At 35.9% G+C, this 24,546-nt stretch overlaps 1 protein-coding gene across 16 annotated transcripts in view; it reads left to right on the top strand.

Annotated features, from left to right (window-relative positions):
- LOC125673635 (SH3 and multiple ankyrin repeat domains protein 3-like) overlaps positions 1-24,546 on the top strand; it is a 75,717-nt gene that overhangs the window by 40,647 nt on the left and 10,524 nt on the right. For 11 of the 16 annotated variants that reach the window (XM_048910274.2, XM_056157664.1, XM_048910271.2 and 8 more), the window contains exons 12-15: positions 238-1,116; positions 2,476-2,577; positions 5,681-5,768; positions 20,936-21,009. In XM_048910274.2, the coding sequence (XP_048766231.2) occupies positions 238-1,116; positions 2,476-2,577; positions 5,681-5,768; positions 20,936-21,009 (1,143 nt within the window). Of the gene's footprint in view, positions 1-237; positions 1,117-2,475; positions 2,578-5,680; positions 5,769-14,266; positions 17,513-20,935; positions 21,010-24,546 lie in introns of those variants that run through there. The other 5 variants (XM_056157669.1, XM_056157668.1, XM_048910277.2 and 2 more) reach the window with 2 other exon arrangements.

Below are 24,546 nucleotides of genomic sequence, written 5' to 3'. Positions count from 1 at the left end.
TTTGGTGATGGGTAAAGACCTCGAAAAGCGAGATAGGTTCAACAAAGATTTCTTTTACTGACGTTGTACATAAATGTGAATATTGTATGGTACTATTGTTGTCCTGTTATTGAATTTCTTGCAAACAAAGTCATTAAAAATACCTGTATATAGATATGTTTACATAATGATTACAGAATCATTCTTATATTTGTATTCCTGTTGTGTTCATTGTGATTGATCATTGTGATTTTGAAGGCTTCTTTGGAAAAGGAGCAAGTGCATCTTTCCCCTTAAGGCGACCCATGTCTGTGTGCCAGAGCCACTTTCCAGATCACAATAAACCCTCCTGTCTATCTCAGTTTGAGATTATCAAAAGCAGACTGACCCCTGCCAACTCATTCCGCTCAGTGCAATCTCGCGATCGACTCGACTTTGAATTCCATAAGGACTTTCAGAGACGACTATCTCTACAGATTGAAATGAGGCAAAAGATACAGAAATATCAGAATCTCACAGTGCCCAAAAGTCCAGGAACTGCCCATTGGGACACTGACCAGGGCAGCGACTCCCAGAGCACTATTCTTTCGCCTTCGATGGAATCTATCAATAGTGTTCGAAGTCATAGCCCAAGCCTAAGTACATTTTCATCCCATTCAAGAAATCTGTACAGCAGTTCGCAAACAAGAAATGTGTATAACAAATCTCATTCTAGTGGAGATAATGGAAAATACGCCAGGGACCGAAGCAAAAGTCCGAACAATTTCACAGGTCAGAGCTCTGTGTGTACTTCAGATTCCACCATATACAGGGTCATCTCAAAACCTAAAAGGAACAGAATGCCATGGAAAAACGAGGGTCATGTGGATGTGGTCAAGCAGGAAGAGATCTACCACAATTCCAGGATTTACTCCGAATCTTACGACAAATGTAGAAGTCTTCCCGCCAACAAAAGCCAGGTCAGTAGACAAACCAGCGCACCAGCAGGGGACTCGCACTCGTCGTACATTTCTGCTGACCATTGTCCACCGGAGGCCACACTGGAGTTGGAGACGGATCACATATTTGTTTGCATTGAGCGCTACGTGCCTCGCACGCCAGAAGAACTGGCTTTGGAGAAAGGCGACATTGTGGAAGGTTACCTCCCTTAGAGCATGTGTTCTAGTTCTGTTTATTTTCTCATTATTTCACAGCATTTGAAGTTTACACTTTTCCCTGTTTGTAGCCGTGCTGTGTTTATATTACATGTATTGCATTTTCTTTTATTTTATACATCACCTGTATGATATATATATACATATATATACACATGCATTCTCATTTCAAATATAAATAGATCAGGTAAATATCATTAGTGAAGTATTGATTTCAGCATGAAGTTTATCCACCAAGAAAACTGCATGCATGCAATATGATATGCCACGATATCTGTCATAATTTACGTACCATAATTATTACGATATTATATTAGTGTGATACATGTCTAGTAATGCATGTTGAATACATGGATAATTATATTCATAATCTTATTAATTTTGATTAATGATGTACTGACAACTGAATGGTCTAAAATATTATGGGTGTCTGCTGCTGTAGAGATTTCATTAGGATGTGAGAGCATGCGAAAATGTTATTTTGCATGCAGAGGTCATCTTCGCTAGCCGAGGGTTTTCAGTCCACTCCGCTCCTTGGCTAGCGAAGATGTGCAGAGGTATGCGATATGAATGAAGAAGTGCATGCACAACAAAAATGAAAGGCTTAATTAAATTCAGCTCTGCAAGAATGAAATTTTTGCTGAAATTCATCAGATGTGTGCATATAGTTTTATTGAAACCATTTATTATTCGTACCTTATAGTTTAGATTTAGGTTTTTTCATGATTTTCTGATGTTTACTTTTGTGTGAATTACCATTTGATAATTTTGTCAGAGTCTCATTTTACGTTTACCCTCGGCTGAACCGCTGGATCTGCCCTACTGAATTTTGAAATTGACATTCGCAGTGGATAGAATCCAAAAGGCCAATCAAATTAAGCGTTATTAAAATTTACTAAGTCCTAAATCACATCACTCACATTGGTAACCGCCAAGCTTACCGAAAATGAAAACTACAAAATGTGGAATCCTTGAATCTCAGTATCACCAGCAAAGAAGAAAGAAATTTTGTTTCATTGTAATTAGCCTTATTACTGATATCTCTAAATCCTCAAAAGGTTGTATGATTTTCCTAGCTTCCTTAGAAATGATAGAGCAGATTCAGAGGGTTGAGGGGGGTAGACAGTAGACCGAGACTCTGGTTTGCGATTATAATAGTAATTTATATAGACTTTTTTTGTATTCTCCATTTCTGTACCGAAATTTATATTAATACTACATTCCATCTAAATTTTGTGCTTGAAGAGATATTAGTGAAATTATGAAAGAAAAAAGATTTTTTAATGAAAAAGAGTAAATTTTCTATTTTATGAATCATAAAACTTTTCTCTGTATATTTCAGTCCTCGGAGTGGGAGAGCAGGGATTTTGGGAAGGTCGAGTTAACGGCAATGAAGGCATGTTTCCTAGCAACTATGTACAGGAAGTCAAATTACGAAGGAAAGGTACGTACCGTTAACAGTTTTAAAATAGATCAGTATAAGATTATAAAGGTACGTTAACAGTTTTAAAATAGATCAGTATAAGATTATAAAGGTACGTTAACAGTTTTAAAATAGATCAGTATAAGATTATAAAGGTAAGTTAACAGTTTGATAGATCAATATAAGATTAAAGGTACGTTAACAGTTTGATAGATCAATATAAGATTAAAGGTAAGTTAACAGTTTGATAGATCAATATAAGATTATAAAGGTACGTTAACAGTTTGATAGATCAATATAAGATTAAAGGTAAGTTAACAGTTTGATAGATCAATATAAGATTAAAGGTACGTTAACAGTTTGATAGATCAATATAAGATTAAAGGTAAGTTAACAGTTTGATAGATCAATAGAAGATTAAAAGTACGTTAACTGTTTGATAGATCAATATAAGATTATAAAGGTACGTTAACAGTTTGATAGATCAATATAAGATTAAAGGTAAGTTAACAGTTTGATAGATCAATATAAGATTATAAAGGTGAGTTAACAGTTTGATAGATCAATATAAGATTAAAGGTAAGTTAACAGTTTGATAGATCAATATAAGATTAAAAGTACGTTAACTGTTTGATAGATCAATATAAGATTATAAAGGTACATTAACAGTTTGATAGATCAATATAAGATTATAAAGGTACGTTAACAGTTTGATAGATCAATATAAAATTAAAAGTACGTTAACTGTTTGATAGATCAATATAAGATTAAAAGTACGTTAACTGTTTGATAGATCAATATAAGATTATAAAGGTACATTAACAGTTTGATAGATCAATATAAGATTATAAAGGTGAGTTAACTGTTTGATAGATCAATATAAGATTATAAAGGTGAGTTAACAGTTTGATAGATCAATATAAGATTAAAGGTACGTTAACAGTTTGATAGATCAATATTAGATTAAAGGTACGTTAACAGTTTGATAGATCAATATAAGATTATAAAGGTACGTTAACAGTTTGATAGATCAATATAAGATTATAAAGGTACGTTAACAGTTTGATAGATCAATATAAGATTATAAAGGTACGTTAACAGTTTGATAGATCAATATAAGATTATAAAGGTACGTTAACAGTTTGATAGATCAATATAAGATTATAAAGGTACGTTAACAGTTTGATAGATCAATATAAGATTAAAGGTAAGTTAACAGTTTGATAGATCAATATAAGATTATAAAGGTACGTTAACAGTTTGATAGATCAATATAAGATTAAAGGTAAGTTAACAGTTTGATAGATCAATATAAGATTAAAGGTAAGTTAACAGTTTGATAGATCAATATAAGATTAAAAGTACGCTAACTGTTTGATAGATCAATATAAGATTATAAAGGTAAGTTAACAGTTTGATAGATCAATATAAGATTATAAAGGTACGTTAACTGTTTGATAGATCAATATAAGATTATAAGTACGTTAACTGTTTGATAGATCAATATAAGATTATAAAGGTACGTTAACAGTTTGATAGATCAATATAAGATTATAAAGGTAAGTTAACAGTTTGATAGATCAATATAAGATTATAAAGGTAAGTTAACAGTTTGATAGATCAATATAAGATTAAAGGTAAGTTAACAGTTTGATAGATCAATATAAGATTAAAAGTACGTTAACTGTTTGATAGATCAATATAAGATTATAAAGGTACGTTAACAGTTTGATAGATCAATATAAGATTATAAGTACGTTAACTGTTTGATAGATCAATATAAGATTATAAAGGTACGTTAACAGTTTGATAGATCAATATAAGATTATAAAGGTACGTTAACAGTTTGATAGATCAATATAAGATCATTGTCCAGAATTGTTACACAATATACCTCAGGATGGATCTGGAATTTTAGAGTGGTGAAGGAGGACAACTCAATTCTAATAGTAAAATTTACATTATTGAACATGTATATTGTAAATAACACAGATATTTATTTTAGGTATTTACAACAGCCTCTCTCTCTTTCTCTCTCTGAGTATATTCAATATATAAGAATAACAAGTCCCATCTTTTTGGTAACATTTTTGTATAAGATTTTGTAGAAAAGATTGATATTGTTGGCTCAGTAAATCTGCCACGGGGATTTTAATTCTCCTAAGATTTGTAATCTTAGTCTTTTACAAATCTATTTGTCACATGGATTTATTTCATACGTACAGTTTTTAGCATTGTTCCATTGTTCAGATGTTCCTTGCTGTCAGACAGACACAATGTTCATTACATCTGAGTATGTGTTCTGTCTGCAATATTTCATACTGGGAGCTGTGAAAAGCCTTTCCCTTCCAAGGTTAATTTGTTAATAGATAAACAATGATGAGACTGTCTGCACATATCGCCTGACATGTACTCCAGAAGTCTGGCATCCAAACATGTGTTCACTTTGTTGTGGCCTGCACAACCTGTCTGCCCTGAGGATATTTTCCTGTAGTGATACAGTGATAATCTTCTGTCAACACAATTTAACTTACTAGCTTCATAAGATACACATCAGACGATCTCAGCTATTGCATATACATATCATTAAATATTTGTTCGAAAATTTGTGTAATGCAAAAAATGTATTTCCCATGATTGATAGATTTTCAGTGAAATTGATCATAAATATATATTTACACTTGGAGCAGATGGAAAAGCAATAAGTGATTCTGTTATGGTCTCCCTTAGGCCCTTTTAGCTATGTAATGAAAGTTAAGATATGAAAGTGGTTTGTGTTCATTTTATATATCAAAATTTCATCAGTTTGACCATCCCTCAATCATGTGTGACTTGTGGACATGATTAGTCAAGTGAATGGTGCAGAGGTTCATTTTCAAATGGACAATCCAAGGTGAAGCTGTGCCAGTTGAAATCTAATGCCAGAGAACTCAGTTAATGGTCATATTATGAAAAAAAATGACTTCTTGCCAATCATCAAGTTCAGAGGTCAATAGGATAACAAGATCAGAGAAATGTTTAGTAACTACGGACTCTAAAACCCAAATGGTGAAGGAAGGTTTAGGGACACAGATGTTAAAACACCGTTTGGCTTACAAAATGACAATGGCTACTATACTTTCAGCTGGTTCTCTTGGTGACCTGGTCTCCGCTGCCCGACACGACATGATGCTGAACAGGAACACGTTAGCTGCCATAGTACCAAACTTCAGGTCAGACAGTTACTGTATCTGTGTATCATATAGTATCAAACTTCAGGTCAGACAGCACTGTATCTGTGTATCATATAGTACCAAACTTCAGGTCAGACAGTTACTGTATCTGTGTATCATATAGTATCAAACTTCAGGTCAGACAGCACTGTATCTGTGTATCATATAGTACCAAACTTCAGGTCAGACAGCACTGTATCTGTGTATCATATAGTACCAAACTTCAGGTCAGACAGTTACTGTATCTGTGTATCATATAGTATCAAACTTCAGGTCAGACAGCACTGTATCTGTGTATCATATAATACCAAACTTCAGGTCAGACAGCTATTCTATCTGTACTTTCTGTGTATCATAGCTTCAGGTATTGTAACATGTGCACATACTGTCTGTGCATTGTAGGGTAAGGGTGCACCCTCAAACTGTGAGAAGATACATTTCACAGTAAAAGACACCACAGTTTTGGTTCATACTGTGTTGACCATACATCACAGTTCCATTCATTATCTTAAAATCAGTTGAGTTTGGATTTATTCAAATCTTCCATTTTAGTTTTTTTTGTATTCTGATATATGGTTTTTTGGGAAAACGTTCATGGAGAACTGAACCAGTTTACTTCAAATTACAAAGAAATTTGAGCATTTGGGGTTCGGTTGGTTATATATTGTTTATCGTGCCTCTCAAGAATCTTTCACTCATATGGAGACGTCACCATTGCTGGTGAAGGGCTGCAAAATTTAGGCCTATGTTTGGCTTTGATGGCCTTTGAGCAGTGAGGAATATTTACCGTGCCACACCTGCTGTGACATGGGACCTCAGTTTTTGTGGTCTCATCCGATGGACTGCCCCATTTAGTCTTCTCTTATGACAAGCAAGGGGGTACTGAGGAGCTATTCTAACCCGAATCCCCATGGGACATTTGAGGTTTGGAATTGGTGATATTAAAAATGGTAACATAGAGCTAGTTTCTAACTTACTGATGTGTCCAAACAATGCCAAAATTAACATACAGTTAAACATGGTTACGGTAAACATGTTTACAATGAATTCACACTTACAGCAAAGTGATTTTCATTCCCTGTAGTTTCAAAACTTAAACTTATTGGATGTAAGAAATTTGTTTAACGTAAGATATATCAATGAAAACATACTAACTGAGAGATATCAAAGTGTCTGTTGTGAACTGAATTCACACACAAGAATACTGTTTATAACACTGTCGAAATCATTCGTGAAGTCCAGTCCCCAGTATTGTAATACCCAATGTGATAACCCAAAGTGCTTATTATCACAAAATTTACATTCTATTCGAAACAAACTTGTAGAGAATTCCATTTCTAGAAAGTGTATAGTGTCAGTACACAGGCATAACATCACCTTTTCTATTTAACTCAACCAAACACACTTAAAAAAATAGACCAAGAATCTCATCTAGGTCACATGATCGAGTCAATCGACAATATTATGTACAGATGTATCACAACAAACGTGTATTTTGGTATGTATTGTATCATGAGTTGAATATCATGATATGTATCGTATTGTAACGTTAGTGTATCATTGCATCATGGGGTCTTATATATTCATGGGTAATTTTTGCCTAACGGGATCTTAAAACGTTCACCTTAATGGCAAAACTTTCAACTTCCACTTCACTATCATGGATCATGTACTGATCAAATTATGTGTTGGAGTGTTAGTTCATAAAAATACATCCTTCACTTTAAGATGAGTATGCGGTCACATTTTAGACTATACAACAAGCCGTAGTCATTTTGAGCTCTAAATCTTCGTACAGCTGTGTTACAAAATCCAATGAAATTGTGTCATTCAGGGAGACAACTCTGTTATCACTGTTAATTCACTGGATGTATCTGTAAATTGCCAAAACAGCTAACCATTGCCTGGGGTTAGTAATTAAGTATGTTTGTTATTAGAGGGCTGTGTGTTTGTACAATGATTCGGGATGGATATATATCTTTTTTCTGTATAGGTACATGCATCATCTGTAAAACTTTAAGGTAGTACTCTACATCGTCATAATGGCTGACTTCCTTTAAAAACATGGATGAAAAAATAGATATCAGCAATATTAGACTTTTCCTTTTCTATTTAAATACCTAGCCGAGTAGCTCAGTAGGTTAGAATACCGACTACTGAACTGTAGGTCGCAGGTTCAAGTCCAGCAGGGGTTTTAAATTTTTTTTCAGATTACCTTCTATTAAAACTGTATTTTTGACAAAATAAAGTAGATTTAAAAATTTTCAACTTCAAAATATTGTTGTACATATCCTCCACTTTTCATCTACATCAAATTTCTCTGGTGTAGCATACCTCCTTAAATTTCTTATTTCTATGAATTTCATAACCTGAAGAGGGTGTGAGAAAATGAACAATGTATTTCTTTGTCAAATAATTATAATTGTGTAATATTTGTTGAAAGTTATTCAATGTCGTAGTAATGTAGCCACAGGTATTTCAAGAAATAAATCGAGTGTTAAAGTAGATACATAGTTCTTCAAGGTGTGTGATCAGTCCAACAATTCGTTCAACAAACCTTAAAAATTCTGCAGATAAATGAATCATGATAGTGTAAAACAATTGTCCTTATCACGACAAGCAAAATGATGGTGAAAATGGGTAGGTGTGTGTTTGAAGATTGATTTAATTCAAATTTTACTGTTCAGTTGATGTCCCCAGGTATGAAATCTACGAAGACAATTAATAAGGCACAGCATTCCTTACTGGCCAATCAATGGCTCTGAATTTAAACAGTTGCTATAAAAATGCTTTTAAAATATTACAGAAAATTATTTTAAGTTTTCCTGTGTAATCTCTTTGTATTAAGTGTGGGAGAAAGTAACTTTTGTTTCAATCACATATATGGAGAAAAAACACCCCCTAATTTTATTACAATGTTGTTCATATATCAACAGAAATAAAAGTACCATAAAAGACAGTACTAATTAGGGCCCTGTGTTTTATATTATAAGAATGAAACTACAGCATTCTATGAACCATGATGGAAATTTTAAAGCATAATTTGAATTCACTATAAGGCATGACTATGTCCATCACCCAGCATCATACATCTAACTGCAATCATATAGATACACGCTAGCTGGATTAGCAGGTGCTTTGATTTACTTTTCCACTCAGCTGAAGATTGTCATAACAATAAAGGGTCTGAAGGTGAAAAAGTATTATCTCTTAAAGTTCATTCACTAGTCAGATATATACATACATATATATACATACATAGTACTGGTCAGTACTAAAATAGCTACAGATTTCAGAGATAATGCCAAGGTCAAAAGTTGAGATGACATATACATATCTGATAATTAGCATCTGGCCAGTCAATCTTTAGAGAAGGTGTCCTGTCCATGAATTCGTTGACCAAGCATAGTGATAACTGTAATTTAGTTTTGCTTTTGGCTTGTTGACTTAAGATGGACAGGGCTATATGTCAGTAAAGACAGCCGTAACAGTACTACATATACTCCACGTAGCTTTCACCCACTGATCCCCGCATCCCAATACTGATATGGTCAAAATGAGGGTGCTTAATGGTGTGTGGAGTAGACATGGAACTAGTAACCTCCCCCATCCCAGTACTGATACGGTCAAAATGGGATTTGAGGGTGCTTAATGGTGTGTGGAGCAGACAGGAACTAGTAACCTCCTCCCATCCCAGTACTGATACGGTCAAAATGAGGGTGCTTAATGGTGTGTGAAGCAGACAGGAACTAGTAACCTAGTGAAGTTGTGAAGGCTGTTCAGTTTGAATTTAATCTCACAGTATTGTAGAGTTTAAGTTGTTAATTAAAATATACCCGACATATTTAAAATCCCATTCAAACAATTTGAAAGTATTTGTGTGTAGTTTAGTTCTGCAAAAAGGATTATAGGTTACTTAAATGCTTTCATGTGAAGAATGTTCAACCTTTGATATGTGTGTATATATATGAGAGAGAGAGAGAGAGAGAGAGAGAGAGAGAGAGAGAGAGAGAGATGATATTTGCTTGTTACATAACATGATTTTAAAGTGACATGCTGCACATTCCAACATTCCAACCCTATAGGGCATGTAATCTAATTTTGATATTTATGAGTAAATAAAATTATGATGTATCACACTTGTTGCCTGAGAAACAGAGCTAGAAAGACACATGTGGACCAACATTTGTTATAGCCTGCTAGTCGTCTTCGATCCAAATACCTGTTAGTGCATATAAGTGTCGGTAGAAGACCATCACATTTCCTATAGATTTAAGATGAGATTGTGTCCACCTATAGAATTAAGGGGCTCGCTGTATCAGATGTTAGTACATAGTATCTGTAGAAGACCATCACATAATTTCCTATAGATTTAAGATGAGATTGTATCCACCTATAGAATTAAGGGGCTCGCTGTATCAGATGTTAGTACATAGTATCTGTAGAAGACCGTCACATAATTTCCTATAGATTTAAGATGAGATTGTGTCCACCTATAGAATTAAGGGGCTCACTGTATCAGATGTTAGTACATAGTATCTGTAGAAGACAGTCACATAATTTCCTATAGATTTAAGATGAGATTGTGTCCACCTATAGAATTAAGGGGCTCGCTGTATCAGATGTTAGTACATAGTATCTGTAGAAGACCATCACATAATTTCCTATAGATTTAAGATGACATTGTGTCCACCTATAGAATTAAGGGGCTCACTGTATCAGATGTTAGTACATAGTATCTGTAGAAGACCCATCACATTTCCTATAGATTTAAGATGAGATTGTGTCCACCTATAGAATTAAGGGGCTCACTGTATCAGATGTTAGTACATAGTATCTGTAGAAGACCCATCACATTTCCTATAGATTTAAGATGAGATTGTGTCCACCTATAGAATTAAGGGGCTCACTGTATCAGATGTTAGTACATAGTATCTGTAGAAGATCATCACATTTCCTATAGATTTAAGATGAGATTGTGTCCACCTATAGAATTAAGGGGCTCGCTGTATCAGATGTTAGTACATAGTATCTGTAGAAGATCATCACATTTCCTATAGATTTAAGATGAGATTGTGTCCACCTATAGAATTAAGGGGCTCGCTGTATCAGATGTTAGTACATAGTATCTGTAGAAGACAGTCACATAACTTCCTATAGATTTAAGATGAGATTGTGTCCACCTATAGAATTAAGGGGCTCGCTGTATCAGATGTTAGTACATAGTATCTGTAGAAGACCGTCACATAATTTCCTATAGATTTAAGATGAGATTGTGTCCACCTATAGAATTAAGGGGCTCGCTGTATCAGATGTTAGTACATAGTATCTGTAGAATACCATCACATAATTTCCTATAGATTTAAGATGAGATTGTGTCCACCTATAGAATTAAGGGGCTCGCTGTATCAGATGTTAGTACATAGTATCTGTAGAAGACCATCACATTTCCTATAGATTTAAGATGAGATTGTGTCCACCTATAGAATTAAGGGGCTCGCTGTATCAGATGTTAGTACATAGTATCTGTAGAAGACAGTCACATAATTTCCTATAGATTTAAGATGACATTGTGTCCACCTATAGAATTAAGGGGCTCGCTGTATCAGATGTTAGTACATAGTATCTGTAGAAGACCGTCACATAATTTCCTATAGATTTAAGATGAGATTGTGTCCACCTATAGAATTAAGGGGCTCGCTGTATCAGATGTTAGTACATATAGTATCTGTAGAAGACCCATCACATTTCCTATAGATTTAAGATGAGATTGTGTCCACCTATAGAATTAAGGGGCTCGCTGTATCAGATGTTAGTACATAGTATCTGTAGAAGACAGTCACATAATTTCCTATAGATTTAAGATGACATTGTGTCCACCTATAGAATTAAGGGGCTCGCTGTATCAGATGTTAGTACATAGTATCTGTAGAAGACCGTCACATAATTTCCTATAGATTTAAGATGAGATTGTGTCCACCTATAGAATTAAGGGGCTCGCTGTATCAGATGTTAGTACATAGTATCTGTAGAAGACCATCACATAATTTCCTATAGATTTAAGATGAGATTGTGTCCACCTATAGAATTAAGGGGCTCGCTGTATCAGATGTTAGTACATAGTATCTGTAGAAGACCCATCACATAATTTCCTATAGATTTAAGATGAGGTGGCCACCTAAAGAATTAAGATGAGATTGTGGCCACCTTGCTTTCCAGCACCTCAACAGGAAGTCATTTCCTTCTTGTCAGATGAAAGAAAACAGAAAAGTTATGGATGCCGTTTGAAAGTAAATTAAAAACAGACAATGTGCTGGTTAAATGCCTTGTGTAATTTCTTTATATCAATTTATCATGCACACAACAGATAAATAGAGTCTTAGACCTCCATGAATGTAAATCTATAATGTCTTAATGTAAAGGTATTGCAAGTTTTAGAGGATACTTGACAGTGTCACAGCAGTAACATTTTTCCTATGCCCCCAGATTGTTCGTTTACTTAAATATATTGACTGTGTTTCCGTGCTCAACTCTATACTAGCTCCTTAGAAAGACATTGATGATTATTTGCTTCAGGTCCGCGAAGGCTAATTCATACATATATCTTGTACAAACTTACATCACCAGAAAGATTTATGTCTTTTAAAGGAGTTTGTGTGCCTATGTTGCCACCCGAGATAAGTAAATGTGGAGGACATTCCTTAGTCCAAAAAAAAAAAAGTTTAATTTCAACAAACACTCAGGCAGGAAAAGCTTTGAAAGAATTTAAAAAAAATGTTTTATCAGCTCCAATCCTAAGATTGACTTCTTTATTACAGAGAGTTTTGTAGTCATAAATTGAATATGTAATACACTTACAGTCTTTAAAATAAAACAGTATATTTTAACTTTCTACTTTACTGGGAGTTTTCTAGGTACATAAATATCAAATGACACAATGTCATCAAGCTCAAGCTGGTATCAATTTTCATCTTGTCAACAATTCTGATGAGTGACATGTTTTTTTTGTAATTACTTATGGCTAACTGACAGTTTAGGCAATAAACCATTTGCAAAATATTCTCTCTGTCTGTCCCGGACTTGATCAAAATACACAATGCATGTGAAAAATGCATGGTATATACTTTGCCATCAGATTGCATAAACTGAATAAATTTTGCATATTCATTTGATGTTTAAGCTCATGGTCAAAAACAGATAAGGTACATGAAAATATGTACATTTAACAGTAGCATATTTGTAATGATTTATCAGCTGATTAGTGTGTGACAGAGATTGCATTTTTTACCCTGCATTGGATATGCAATATTATTAATAATGTAATTAGGGGTCCTGTATTTGACAAGGTAAATGTTACAGGCAAAGAATTTTTAGGAACTAATTTCTATAGGAAAGTGTCCCATCACGCTGAAAATGATCCGATCCTGGAATATGTATTTGTCTTTCTCTGGTGAATGAAGTGACAGCTTTGCTTGAGGTAAAATATACCTACAAATCTACATGAAGCACTCAGTATATCTGTCCAGGTCTGATCATATATGATACCCCCTGATTATCCGGCCGGCATACCTCAAAGACAAGTGTAGAGCAACTTAATCTCGCCCAAAAAATATTGAAAAATTCTTGTCAGTTGTTACGGATCTGTGTGGAAAGAATGCATTGTGTCCGTGGAAGCTTGCCAGGCACTTGGGCAATCCTTCTATGGGCAAAAAATATTTGTAGCTGGTCATAAAATTTGTGATTTGTCACTTTGATACTCTGTGGCAGTGGCTGGTATTGCCTATTGTACTGTTAGTATGGCCCTAAAGTGGCCTTATTTTACCCTCCTGATAGTGAGGAGAGATTTCTGATTGAGGGTCACAAATATAGCCATCACCTGAAAGTCGTAAAGGTCCAAAATAGGCAATCCGCTTCAGAAAGATTGGTGGATATGTAAATAAGCACAAATCATATTCCTCAAATAGATAAGTATAATCATGCATTTTAGTTTGCTAATGGAGGGAAAGCTCTCAATACATGCGAGCTTTTAATTGCTTTCTAAATTTATATATGCCCCATTCATGACTTTATCTCAATTTAATTCACAAGCAAGAAAAATGTTATTTGAGCAATTATGTGGAAATTAATCACAAAACTTTTTTAATTAAGTTTTGCCAATAAAGTCCTTGTAAAGGAGAACACATTAACGTATAGTCACTGGGTGACTAGTCAAGAACCAAGCGTGAGAGTTCCATTTATATACCAGGGTGTGCGTTTCAATATAAAAAATACCAAACCCTAGATAGTGCTAGAATTAATTATCCAAGGAAATTGTGGAATTAACAGTATATTTATATGTACTGTGGTTTTGAAAAGTGAAAGGATTAATGTATACAAAATGAGGACTATGAAGGCAGGGCCGTGTGTTATCGATACCTGATTGTTTGCCTAACCTGGGCCTTCGATTATACCTTGTCTATTATTTTATTGATTTGCTTTTCAAGTTCCTGACTCAGAATTTTTGTTTAACTGCATTTCGTGAATTAGCGTTGATCAGGCTGAGTCGCAGAAACAAGCATCCCCTGCAAAGTCTTCATTGTTTTTTCGGAATTTGGTTCAATTGGTGTATCAAGTCAAAATGTGGTCACGACTCCTGAAGAAAAATAAAGGGATTTACTCAACGGTTAAGCCTATTGAGGATTTTTAATTTGTACAACATCGTTCAGAGATTTAAATATTTTCCAATCTACATATTTTTGAAATATTGATAAAAGGAATTGGACCATAGCCATACCAAGAGTTACTGTTTCAAAACTGAGTGTCATCTTCGGATTTCCAGCCATAAGGAGCTATTGAGGACAAGTCCAAACTCGGGGCAAGAGTTTTAAAAGCTTTATCTATTGTGGGTTTTACAAACAACAAACACTATGTTCCTGGTGTATTGTATGATCTGACCGAATACCATAAGCTAATAAGGAATGAAATGGGGAACTGTCTCAGAAAACAAAAAAATATCTGTGATCATAAGATTACTGGAGATGTGATGAAACTTGCCTTGCAATCTGAGGAGTGAAAGGGATATTCCGTAATTTTTGGTGTGCATTCTGTTGGAAACGAGAAGGTACCAACAAGCTAGCTGTAATACAATACTTCATTTGGAAAGTTTGACCTACAAATTATTAATAAGGAGGAATTAATTTGTGGATTCTATCGGAAATGATAAAGACGTTCAACAATGAATGACAAATTGTGCTAAAATTGTGATGGGACGGTAAAATCCATAGTTGTAAATAATTGATGAATTTCAAAAATGCTTTATGAAGATCAAGGTAACTTAGACTCTGTGTGTTTGAATGAATTGACAGTTCTATATATTTGACTTGAATTATGATGGAACTTATCATCAGGGATATAATACCACGATAAAATGCCAAGGATTTTGGTTGAATGAAGCTTTGTGATTTTCTATTATAGTATTTGACAGTGGATCTGTGGTGTCCTGCCTGGTTTGCATTGATTTTTTGATTTATTTGAAGACAGCATGTTTAGTGGCAGAGGATTAATTGATTTTTGTTTCTATCGGAGAATGTTAAAAACCTTCAGTTTTCTTAATACATGTACCTGACTGTTTGCCTTGTACAGGTAGGATTATGAAAAGATTAATAATTGATTGGTAAATTAGAGTTCTGTAGTGAAATGGGATCATCATTCACTAAAATTCATCTTTGGTTTTCACACTGTGAAATACTTGTAGAAACCCATTTTATTCATGCATGGATTACACAACTTTGATTTGATTACATGAACTGTGTTGACTGTGTGGACAATCAAATTAATTAGCTGAGGGGACTTGTACTGCTAGGAGTCCTATACCCCTGCCTATGGTATTTGCCAGACAATGAATAAGCCGAGTGGTTATCAATGGGGCTAGGTGGACAATATCTGAAAGCTGTTGATTATAGTTCCTTTGGAGTTTAATGTAATCTTCTCAGCTGAATCAAAAGAAATCTATGTGTAAATGTGTTTGAGAGGTTCCATCCATCCGTGAAGTATTTACAAGCCTAAACAATGACTCAAAAATCCACGCCTGATGGCACAGTTTCTACTGAAGTGAATAACAATATAAAGGGACACAAGAAGCACCCGTCCAGTTCATTCCTCAGCAAGTTCATAGCTCTCCCGCAGGGTCTGAGGGTGAAGTCTAAAGGAGGAGAAAGTGAGGGAAACCTGAGCCCACGGAGACCGGTACCGGTGAAAGCATTGCCCTCTGGGGGCTTTATTAATCAGCCCGAGGAACTAGTGGAGGATTTAACTGAAGCAAATAATAATGTGTTTATTCATCTGGAACGTTGTGAAAATAATTCCAGCATACCAAATAGCCCATTAAGTCAACATAGCAGAAACCCAAGCATTTCGTCATTTACTAGTTCACAAGATGGCAGTATCAACTCGGACTTGAATTGGGAAGGATCACAGTCCTCACGCCGGTCAGGTAGATACAGGAAGCGCTCCTCATCGACCCCACCAGACATTGGCAGACAAAGGAGTTCACCTGTGGATAGGAGAATCGGTAGACTTGCCAATCAATACTACCAGGCTGTGTTAAACAACAACAGTAAGAATGTAAACACGGGGACTTCTACAAACCACAATAACGACTGGTCCAGGCAGTCTAACAGCAGCGATACAGGTATTTCTGTGGACAGTGACGATTCCTTTGATTTTGGTGACATAGAGGATGTAGATTTTGGTAGTAGTATCATCCCCCACCAAAGCAGCACGCCACTGGATAAATACCATCCATCAACACCTGTCACACAAACAGGCAGCTTTTCGCCTTCAGGGGTCAAAACCATGATGCATCCACATTACATGACATTGCCTAGGAATACTAAGTTTCAATCTGACAACGTCCCACATACAGTCGGTCTAGTCAAGGTGGACAATTCTCTCAGGCCTATGGCCTACCCCAATGGAACTGTCCCCCACAGAACTGCCCCCTACGAAAAAGTGATGACTGCCGGTGGTTCCCTGAAAATGAAGTCCCCCGGCCTGGTGGTGTACAAGCCACCCCCTGGTGATTATATTATGATGGGTGATCATTCTTTGCACACTGGAGGTGCTGGCAGTGTGCCATTTAAAAACCAAGGTGTAACTGATATTCACGACCTACCCAATAATCGACTGGGACAACCAGAGCTGTCTAACCTGTACAAGTCGCGGGGACTTTCGTCCAGTATGCCCACCTTACTGGGGAATGCTACCCCTAAGGAACAGAAAAAGTTCCTAAAGGAAGTAAAGAAGTTGGAAAAAGAGGAAAAGAAGAGGAGAGAGAAAGAAGAAAAAAGGAGGATTAAGGAAGAAAAGAAAAAGGAGAAAACTCTAAGAAAGCAGAAGAAATATGTGAACAGGACTTTACCGAGAAACTGGGTATCTGGGTATGTGGAGAAACCTATTGAAAATGTGTATTATAGACGGTCACAGTTGCAGTTCTCGGCAGTTCCTATTGATTTCGAGGATGGACCTGCAAGTCATAGGTCCGATCCGCCGCCCCATGCACCCCCTCCTCCCCCTCCCCAAACTTTACAGCAGGGGCCTAGTCTGAAAGCTCAGGCGTTCTATAACAGTGCTCCAGATCTGCTTCGTTTGGAGAAAGTGTATGGAGCTACCATTAGGGGACAACCAAAGGAATATCAGGATGCTCACAGCATTACAAATGGAGGATTTACTTTACACAGGAATATGCCTAACACACACTACTACAGGTAAGAGGGCTGGGATTTACAAAGTCTGAAAAGATATGACAGTTTTATGCTAATGAAAACGACCTTTGAATTTGACCGCTGAAGTGGTTCATTTTGTGAATTATATTCCTCTCATTAATTCTGAATCCTCAAATTGAATTAAAAGAAAGAGGGAAAAAACCACATTTGCCCTCATTTTAATGGCTCTCTGAAATGTACAGGGAATGACAGATTTCTCATTTAGGGTTATAAATCATGCTCCCAAATTTAATATCGTTTTAAATTATATTTTTTACAAGGCGGTGTCATGTATTTAGGGATTTATCATGGTAAATTATTGTTGGTTTCTGCACGATAAGTTTGTGCTACAGATAGAATAAAAAGTTTGAACACCAGAGTGAGGTAATCCATTTGTTGACATTGAGTCTTGGTCGGACTCTTGAATGGCAGTTTTTGGAAGGGTAGTGGACATTCTGATAGGAAAAGGGGGGCCGTGGTACTTAAGGTACCCCAGTACATGTTCTAAGACTGGGCCTTATCAGTGAATAAACAGAATCAAGTGTACTAGCTCAGATGTTTGATGAAATAAGTAAACAGTGGCCATTTTAATTACAATGGTCAACTTTTGTAGCGAGTGACTTTTCATGTTTTGGTCCTCCCAAACTAGGTACATTTTATTTCATTGATAACCTTTTATGGCATCGTAGGTGTTGGTTTAATATTATCCTGAATAATTTATGGTAGCTGGGTGTGGAATCTTCATTTATCATCAGATAGACTATTGAGTCATTTAAATGACCTCAACTGTAAATTACAAAATTTTCTGTTTTTGTTCTACCCTGATCCGAGTAGACCTGCATGTACACACTATGATTCATACAAAATGTCTCACACCCACAAAACACCAGGAGATTTAAAAATAGTTATGCAACATTTGATTATTCATAGTTTAACTAGAGCCTAGATGATTTCCTGGGGTGTATGTCACAAACAAGATATTTGCCAGATTTAATACTTGGCATGTTGTGACAAAAAATGAACTCAAACTGTGTAATCTGTTCAGTAGTATGTGACCCCTGGGGGCCAGGAGCAATACCACAGTCATGAATGTGGTTAATGCACACACTGTAGACTTATTTGATAGTAAGTTTAGTATATGTATGATGAATCAAAGTTTTGATCATTATAGTCACTGAATCGTTTGGATGACACCTAAACATTAAACTGTTTCAATGTGACCCGTGCTGTCTGTACATTTCTACAACAATGTCGAAGACTCGTTATAAAAAATTTAAAGCATCGACTTATTGATTGTTTGAGCTGGAGAGAGATCTTGGGACTGATAGAGATTTGGCATGCATTTTAAATCTCAATCTTAATACGTGTGTAGTGTGATTTTTAGTACATTTTTTTTTCCTGATTCCTTAGTCCTATATTTATATTAGCCAGAAATTTTGGAAAATGATGAAGTTTTTCAAGAAGGCCTGTAAGTGATAAAAATTAATAAACTGATAACACAGTTATAACTATGAAGGTGTGGTGAAGTCCTCCATTAGGTCAATATATATGTGTGTGTGTCATCAAAATCACATACCTATATAACTTGGAAGTCTTGGAATATGAGGAGTACCTGTAGATTCTTACTAAAATAAATATCCATTCAATCATATTTTCTCTCTCACAAAAGCATTGACAATACAGAACATTTCGGGTAGGATTTTTGTTTTAATGTCAGCTAGTTGCAGAATCCAAATGATGGTTAAGGATTGATAGTTTGTTCATCTGTCTGTCTGTCTGCAACATTGTTTAATTTTATTGCTATAAGCATGTACACATCACTAAACATCAGGGGCCTTTGTGGATCTGGGTTAGAATAGGTCCTCAGTACCCCTTGCTTGTCGTAAGAGTGACTAAATGGGGCGGCTGGTCCTTCGGATGAGACCGCAAAAACCGAGGCCCTGTGTCATAGCAGGTGTTACACGATAAAGATCCCTCCTTGCTCAAAAGCCGTAAGCACTGAGCATAGGCCTATAGATTTTGCAGCCCTTCACCAGTAGTGATGACATCTCCATATGAGTGAAAAATTCTCGAGTGGGACGTTAAACAATATACAACCAACCAACCACTAAATATGGTAAAGATGAGGCAAAGACAGTCAGTGAATCTATAGTATTTCTGGTGTTATAATACATAGGTCATACTGAGTATGTGTACTGCAACAAAGTGAAAGAGCTGATCATCAGCTACTGATTTATCAGGGAGAGAAGCTCGTTAGGTTTCAATAGATTTTAATTAGGGACTTTACTACGGAATCTTGCTGAGATAGCCAGTTAATTTTGACAAAGCCTACTCACATTAGGATTAATTTCACTTCAGATTTCGAAGTCCAAGCAGGTTTGTTTGTGGAAGATTAGATTATGAACTAGCCTTTTGATTGTTACCGTATTAAGCTGTCAGAGATAATAAGTGCACAGTAAATCCCATATTTGATTAGATGGTCACATGGTTTCTGCTATCTAATATCATATCATACAGAATTATATCCCACATTACATGCAAACACATACCTTAAGGGCAACCACATTTTCCTGCTGCAAAATGTATTGACTTTTTTTATTGGGAAGTTCAGTTCTAAAAGTCTACTTGTGCTAAGTATGTGATAATATGATTGTTTGCATGTAGTCCGCTCCTCCAAACCTCGTGGAGTTGTATGCAGCAGCATGTATCTTGCGACAGGGATGTATTTGGACGTGATCAGATGGGATATTTTTGACAGCGCGGGTTGTATTTGTTTTTCTTTGCTTGTTGCAGTCAGGAAATTGAAATTGTAAAAAATTCTTGAACAGTTACAAGGAAAATATTTCATTGTATCTAAACATATTGGATACCTGCCCTTTTGTTGAACTGCCTATGAGGAAGGGATTTATATTTTCGTGAAATATCAAGGAAGAGAAATGTTCAAGTCCAGATTTGAGAAGAAGAAATTAAAAAAGTCAAAGGGATATATCTATGTAAGGTGAGATATGAGAAGGGTGTTTATAGGCGCTGTACCCCAATCCAGCATTGATTCCGGGACTATATTGTTTAAAACCAGTGTTTGCTTATAACATGTTACATGTACAGCGATGATTACATGTAGTTTATTAGGATGCTCTATTCGGTACTGTACGAAGAGTTCAATGTTAAACTGAGTGAGGAAAGTTTGCGTTTTGGGTGACATTGACTGTCAACATTTCTCAATGTGATTATGCTTACTCAGGGAACATCCTAGAATGTCACCTCAAGATCTTTTGACTTTGAATGACAAACAACTGTATACACTTAAAGGCCTTGCTAGCTAGCACTCCAATCTAGCTGTAGAAAAATATCCTTACACAACGTAATAAGGCTAGGTGTCATGTGCTAATCTTTTATGCATTAATAGACTTTTTTTGTGTTTTACAGTGAATATGCACCCAGATCAGTCGTGCTACAGAAGGGTCCGGAGGGTTACGGATTTGTGCTACGAGGAGCTAAATGTACGTATAGCAAACAAACAGGTAGCAAAAACAAAGTCAGGGGTGAAATATGCATGTGCACAAGAAAATGTGGAAAAAAGTGTTGTACCTCTTTAAAAAAAATTCCAGTGATGAGTGTCGCCAGGTACATTCGCCTAGAGAAGTTCAAAAGGTGGACAAATTTTGTAGGAAAAAACACGTTCATTTTAAGTCAGCACGCAAACATTAAGCTAGAATACACTAATATATGTGTGTGATCGACACGGCTGATGAACACAGGATTTTCAACCTCTGTGACTTCCAGAATTTTACACTTGACAAAGTCCTTTCATCATCTCGCATTCATTTTCTGATCATCTGTTAGATACTGCGCTCTTTACTTTACGTTGCTCCATTAATGGTATTTGACCTGATTTGCTATGTAGATCGACCCTCCCCTTAAGAAAACAGATCTGTGTATTCCCGGGCATTAGTATCTTTTAACATTGGATTCTGTGGAGTCTGTAGAACTGATGCCCAATGTTTGGTGATGAGAGGAACTTATTTAGTTTGACTGTAAGGAAACCTAGTAAAATCTGCTTCAACTGTGTTCACACTGATCTTTGTAGTTCCTATGTTTGGTTTTTGAAAGCAAAAAGACTCCAATTTGTTTGCATTAGTACCCTAACTGTCTCGAAAGCTTACCAAGTTTTGCTTTGAATCGTGAGATTACATAATCTGAATTGCTTATTTTCCCAGGAATCTTTTGTTAGTGTTGTCATGAACTTGTCTCTATTTTTCAATGTAACCCAAATTTGTCTGATACCTTATATAACTTTGTAATATTCAATTTCACAGTGGTTTAAGAGTGGCCGATCTCAAGTGACTTTGCTTCATTTCAGAAGATGAAATACAATAGGAAATATAAACAGAGATACATTCTGACTTCACAGAGTGTTATAGCCTGCCAGGTCTCTGATTTTATCAAATGAACCTACATTTTGATTTAGATGTAGTTATGACGGTGTATCTGTACAGTGAAAACTTTTTGGGATTTTCTGAATGCCTTTCTAGTGTATATTGAATACTGTTCTTTATCATATGTTGTAATGTCTACTACCATATAGTTTTACTGAAGGCAATGTTATATCTTGACACACTAGTTCTTACCATGCAGTACATTCAAAGACATTATTCTTATTTCATGATCACTGATGTAGCATTTTATAGGATATTCATCTCAGCCGTGCTGTTTGACAAGATAGGAAGTTTTTCTCTGACAAAAGAATACTTTTAACATCATCATGATGGTTGCATCCAAAGCTGAAATGGTAATCGGTTCCGTTATTTGAGTGGAATATTTGACCCACTACGGACGAGCCTAAATTTTGTTTCGTTTCATGACAGTTTGGGTATATATACAACTTGCATATGTTTTGTAATGTAGCCAGTATTTTGCCTGTAGTCAGTCCTTGTATTGTGTTGGTGATTGTAAACAAGCATTGTGATGTACATCTCAATATCTGGTATCTATACTCGGGGGTCATTTTGTAGTTTGCCAGTTTCTCCCATGTCCTTTGGTCTGAAGTTGCACTGTCTTATAAGAAGCTGAAAGAAAAGTATACGTTAAATTGAGCTGTAATTTATTCTGTTTCATCTCTCTACTGCACACCATGTCTGTCTGAACGTCACAGAAAATAAAGATTACAAATGGAAGGAACCTCAGACACATCTAACATACATTCATTCATTAATAGTTCACACACACCCCCCCCCCCCCCCCCCCCCATCTTCTATCTCTTCTTGTCATGTAGTATCGGGGTCAATATATTGACCAGGCCAACTCTGAACTACTTTTTACTTAATAGAGAGATTTATTAAGAAACTTATTTGCAGTCACAGCTGTTGCTTACTATTTAAAGGAGAATCTATGAAACAGATTGATCTCAATAAGCATCTCTTTAGCTCCTTGCGTAAAAGTTGAGAAGTGATGGGCCTCTTTTCAGAGTTGACCAGAAGGTGTAGGGATTGCTTTACATTTCTGATTTCTTGGAGAGGTATGTTGAAATGACAAGTTAAATTGTTCACTTTTTTCACTTTCTTTCATGGGCTTCCAACATTGATCGTGTACACGCTTATTACATTGTGAGGGTTTGGTCTTTGTTCTTCATATGTCTAGTGACAAGACTCTGTTTTGCCGACATGACAATGTTTTAATGAAGTTTTCATGGAGAATAGAGTGTATTGTCTGCAGGAATTACCGGTAGCCTTGAAAGGATATCGAAAGTTGTACACTCTTTTGTGGCTTTATGGATCTTGGTTATTGCAAGGTGCTTGCCAATACTGAACATTGTGATGGGTCTTTGTCCTTTGGCTGCCAAAGCTGTCAGAAGAATGCTTTATGTTCAACATAAGTCAACCCTTAATGCTTCATAAATGATTTTCAATGCATGCTTCCATTGGATAGCCCCTCAATTTAAAGATTTCTTGCATCATACATCACCCTCGTGGAAATGTGTGTGCTCTCTGAGCCGGCTTTTAGGACATAGTAGTCTCTCATTGAAGCCAAATTTAGCAAGTAATCAAGAAACATTATTTAAGAGGCTTACGTCCAAAAATCTGATGAAGATGAGTTCTTGACTCTACAAAGCAGATTTTATTTTTCTTGAAGAGCGCTGAACTCCATCGCATTATGATCAGTTTCTCTTTCAAACTGTTTTCGCAGCATATTGTCCTGGTCATATAACTGTGTGCTCAGTGTCCCAAGCTCTCTCTGTCCAACATGATGAGGCTTTGATCTTTGGATCCCATTGGCTATTACAGGTAGATTATGCATGGTTAACCACCAACTGTAACAACGTATTTATAAATGTCTACATGTATTTGCATGTATATAAATAATATGGACCGGCCACTAAGGTCCTTTTACTTACCTGTGAATGGGGCTATCAAAAGACAAGAAAGTGAATTTGTCCTTTTTCTAAAGGCAGTAACAGATGTTTTGTTTGTCCTTGTAAGGTTAATGAATTGGCTTTTGCATCAATTGTTATCTTTTGAAAAAATTTTTTTTACCTTTGGGGGCATCACTTTCATTAGACAATGCACTAAGAGTGTTGTATGGTCTAGGATTAATTGATTCTCATATTTTGTGTTAAACTGACCCTGAGGAGTCATAAAAAAAAAAGCAATTGTATGATAATACTTGTTTGTTGCCTTCAAAGAACCATGCACCTCTTAACAAAATTGAATAGTATCAAACGTTATCCTGATTTCTTTGGGCTGGTTTCATACCTGCAAGTCAATTTGCAAGTCTGGGAGTTCCAGATTGGAAGTTATTATGAAAAATGGATATTGATTTTGTAGGTAGATTGGCCCTCCATTTATGGAGGTGACTTTCGTAATAAGCAGGTATGGTTGGAATGCTATCAGTGGGATGCTCCCTATTTGATTTACTGTGATCTGAGATAGCCTGAGTAAACCTTGTACGTCACTAGTCTCATGCCGAGATAGACAGAGATAACAAAGGCTCTCTCCTCTACTAACACCTGTAGGATCTACCTGCACTTCAGTGTGGTCAAG

This window comes from Ostrea edulis, chromosome 3 (assembly GCF_947568905.1).
Source record: "Ostrea edulis chromosome 3, xbOstEdul1.1, whole genome shotgun sequence".
Lineage (NCBI taxonomy): Eukaryota > Metazoa > Mollusca > Bivalvia > Ostreida > Ostreidae > Ostrea > Ostrea edulis.
The sequence above is the reverse complement of the archived record's forward strand: the minus strand, read 5'-3'. Positions and strand labels throughout refer to the sequence as shown.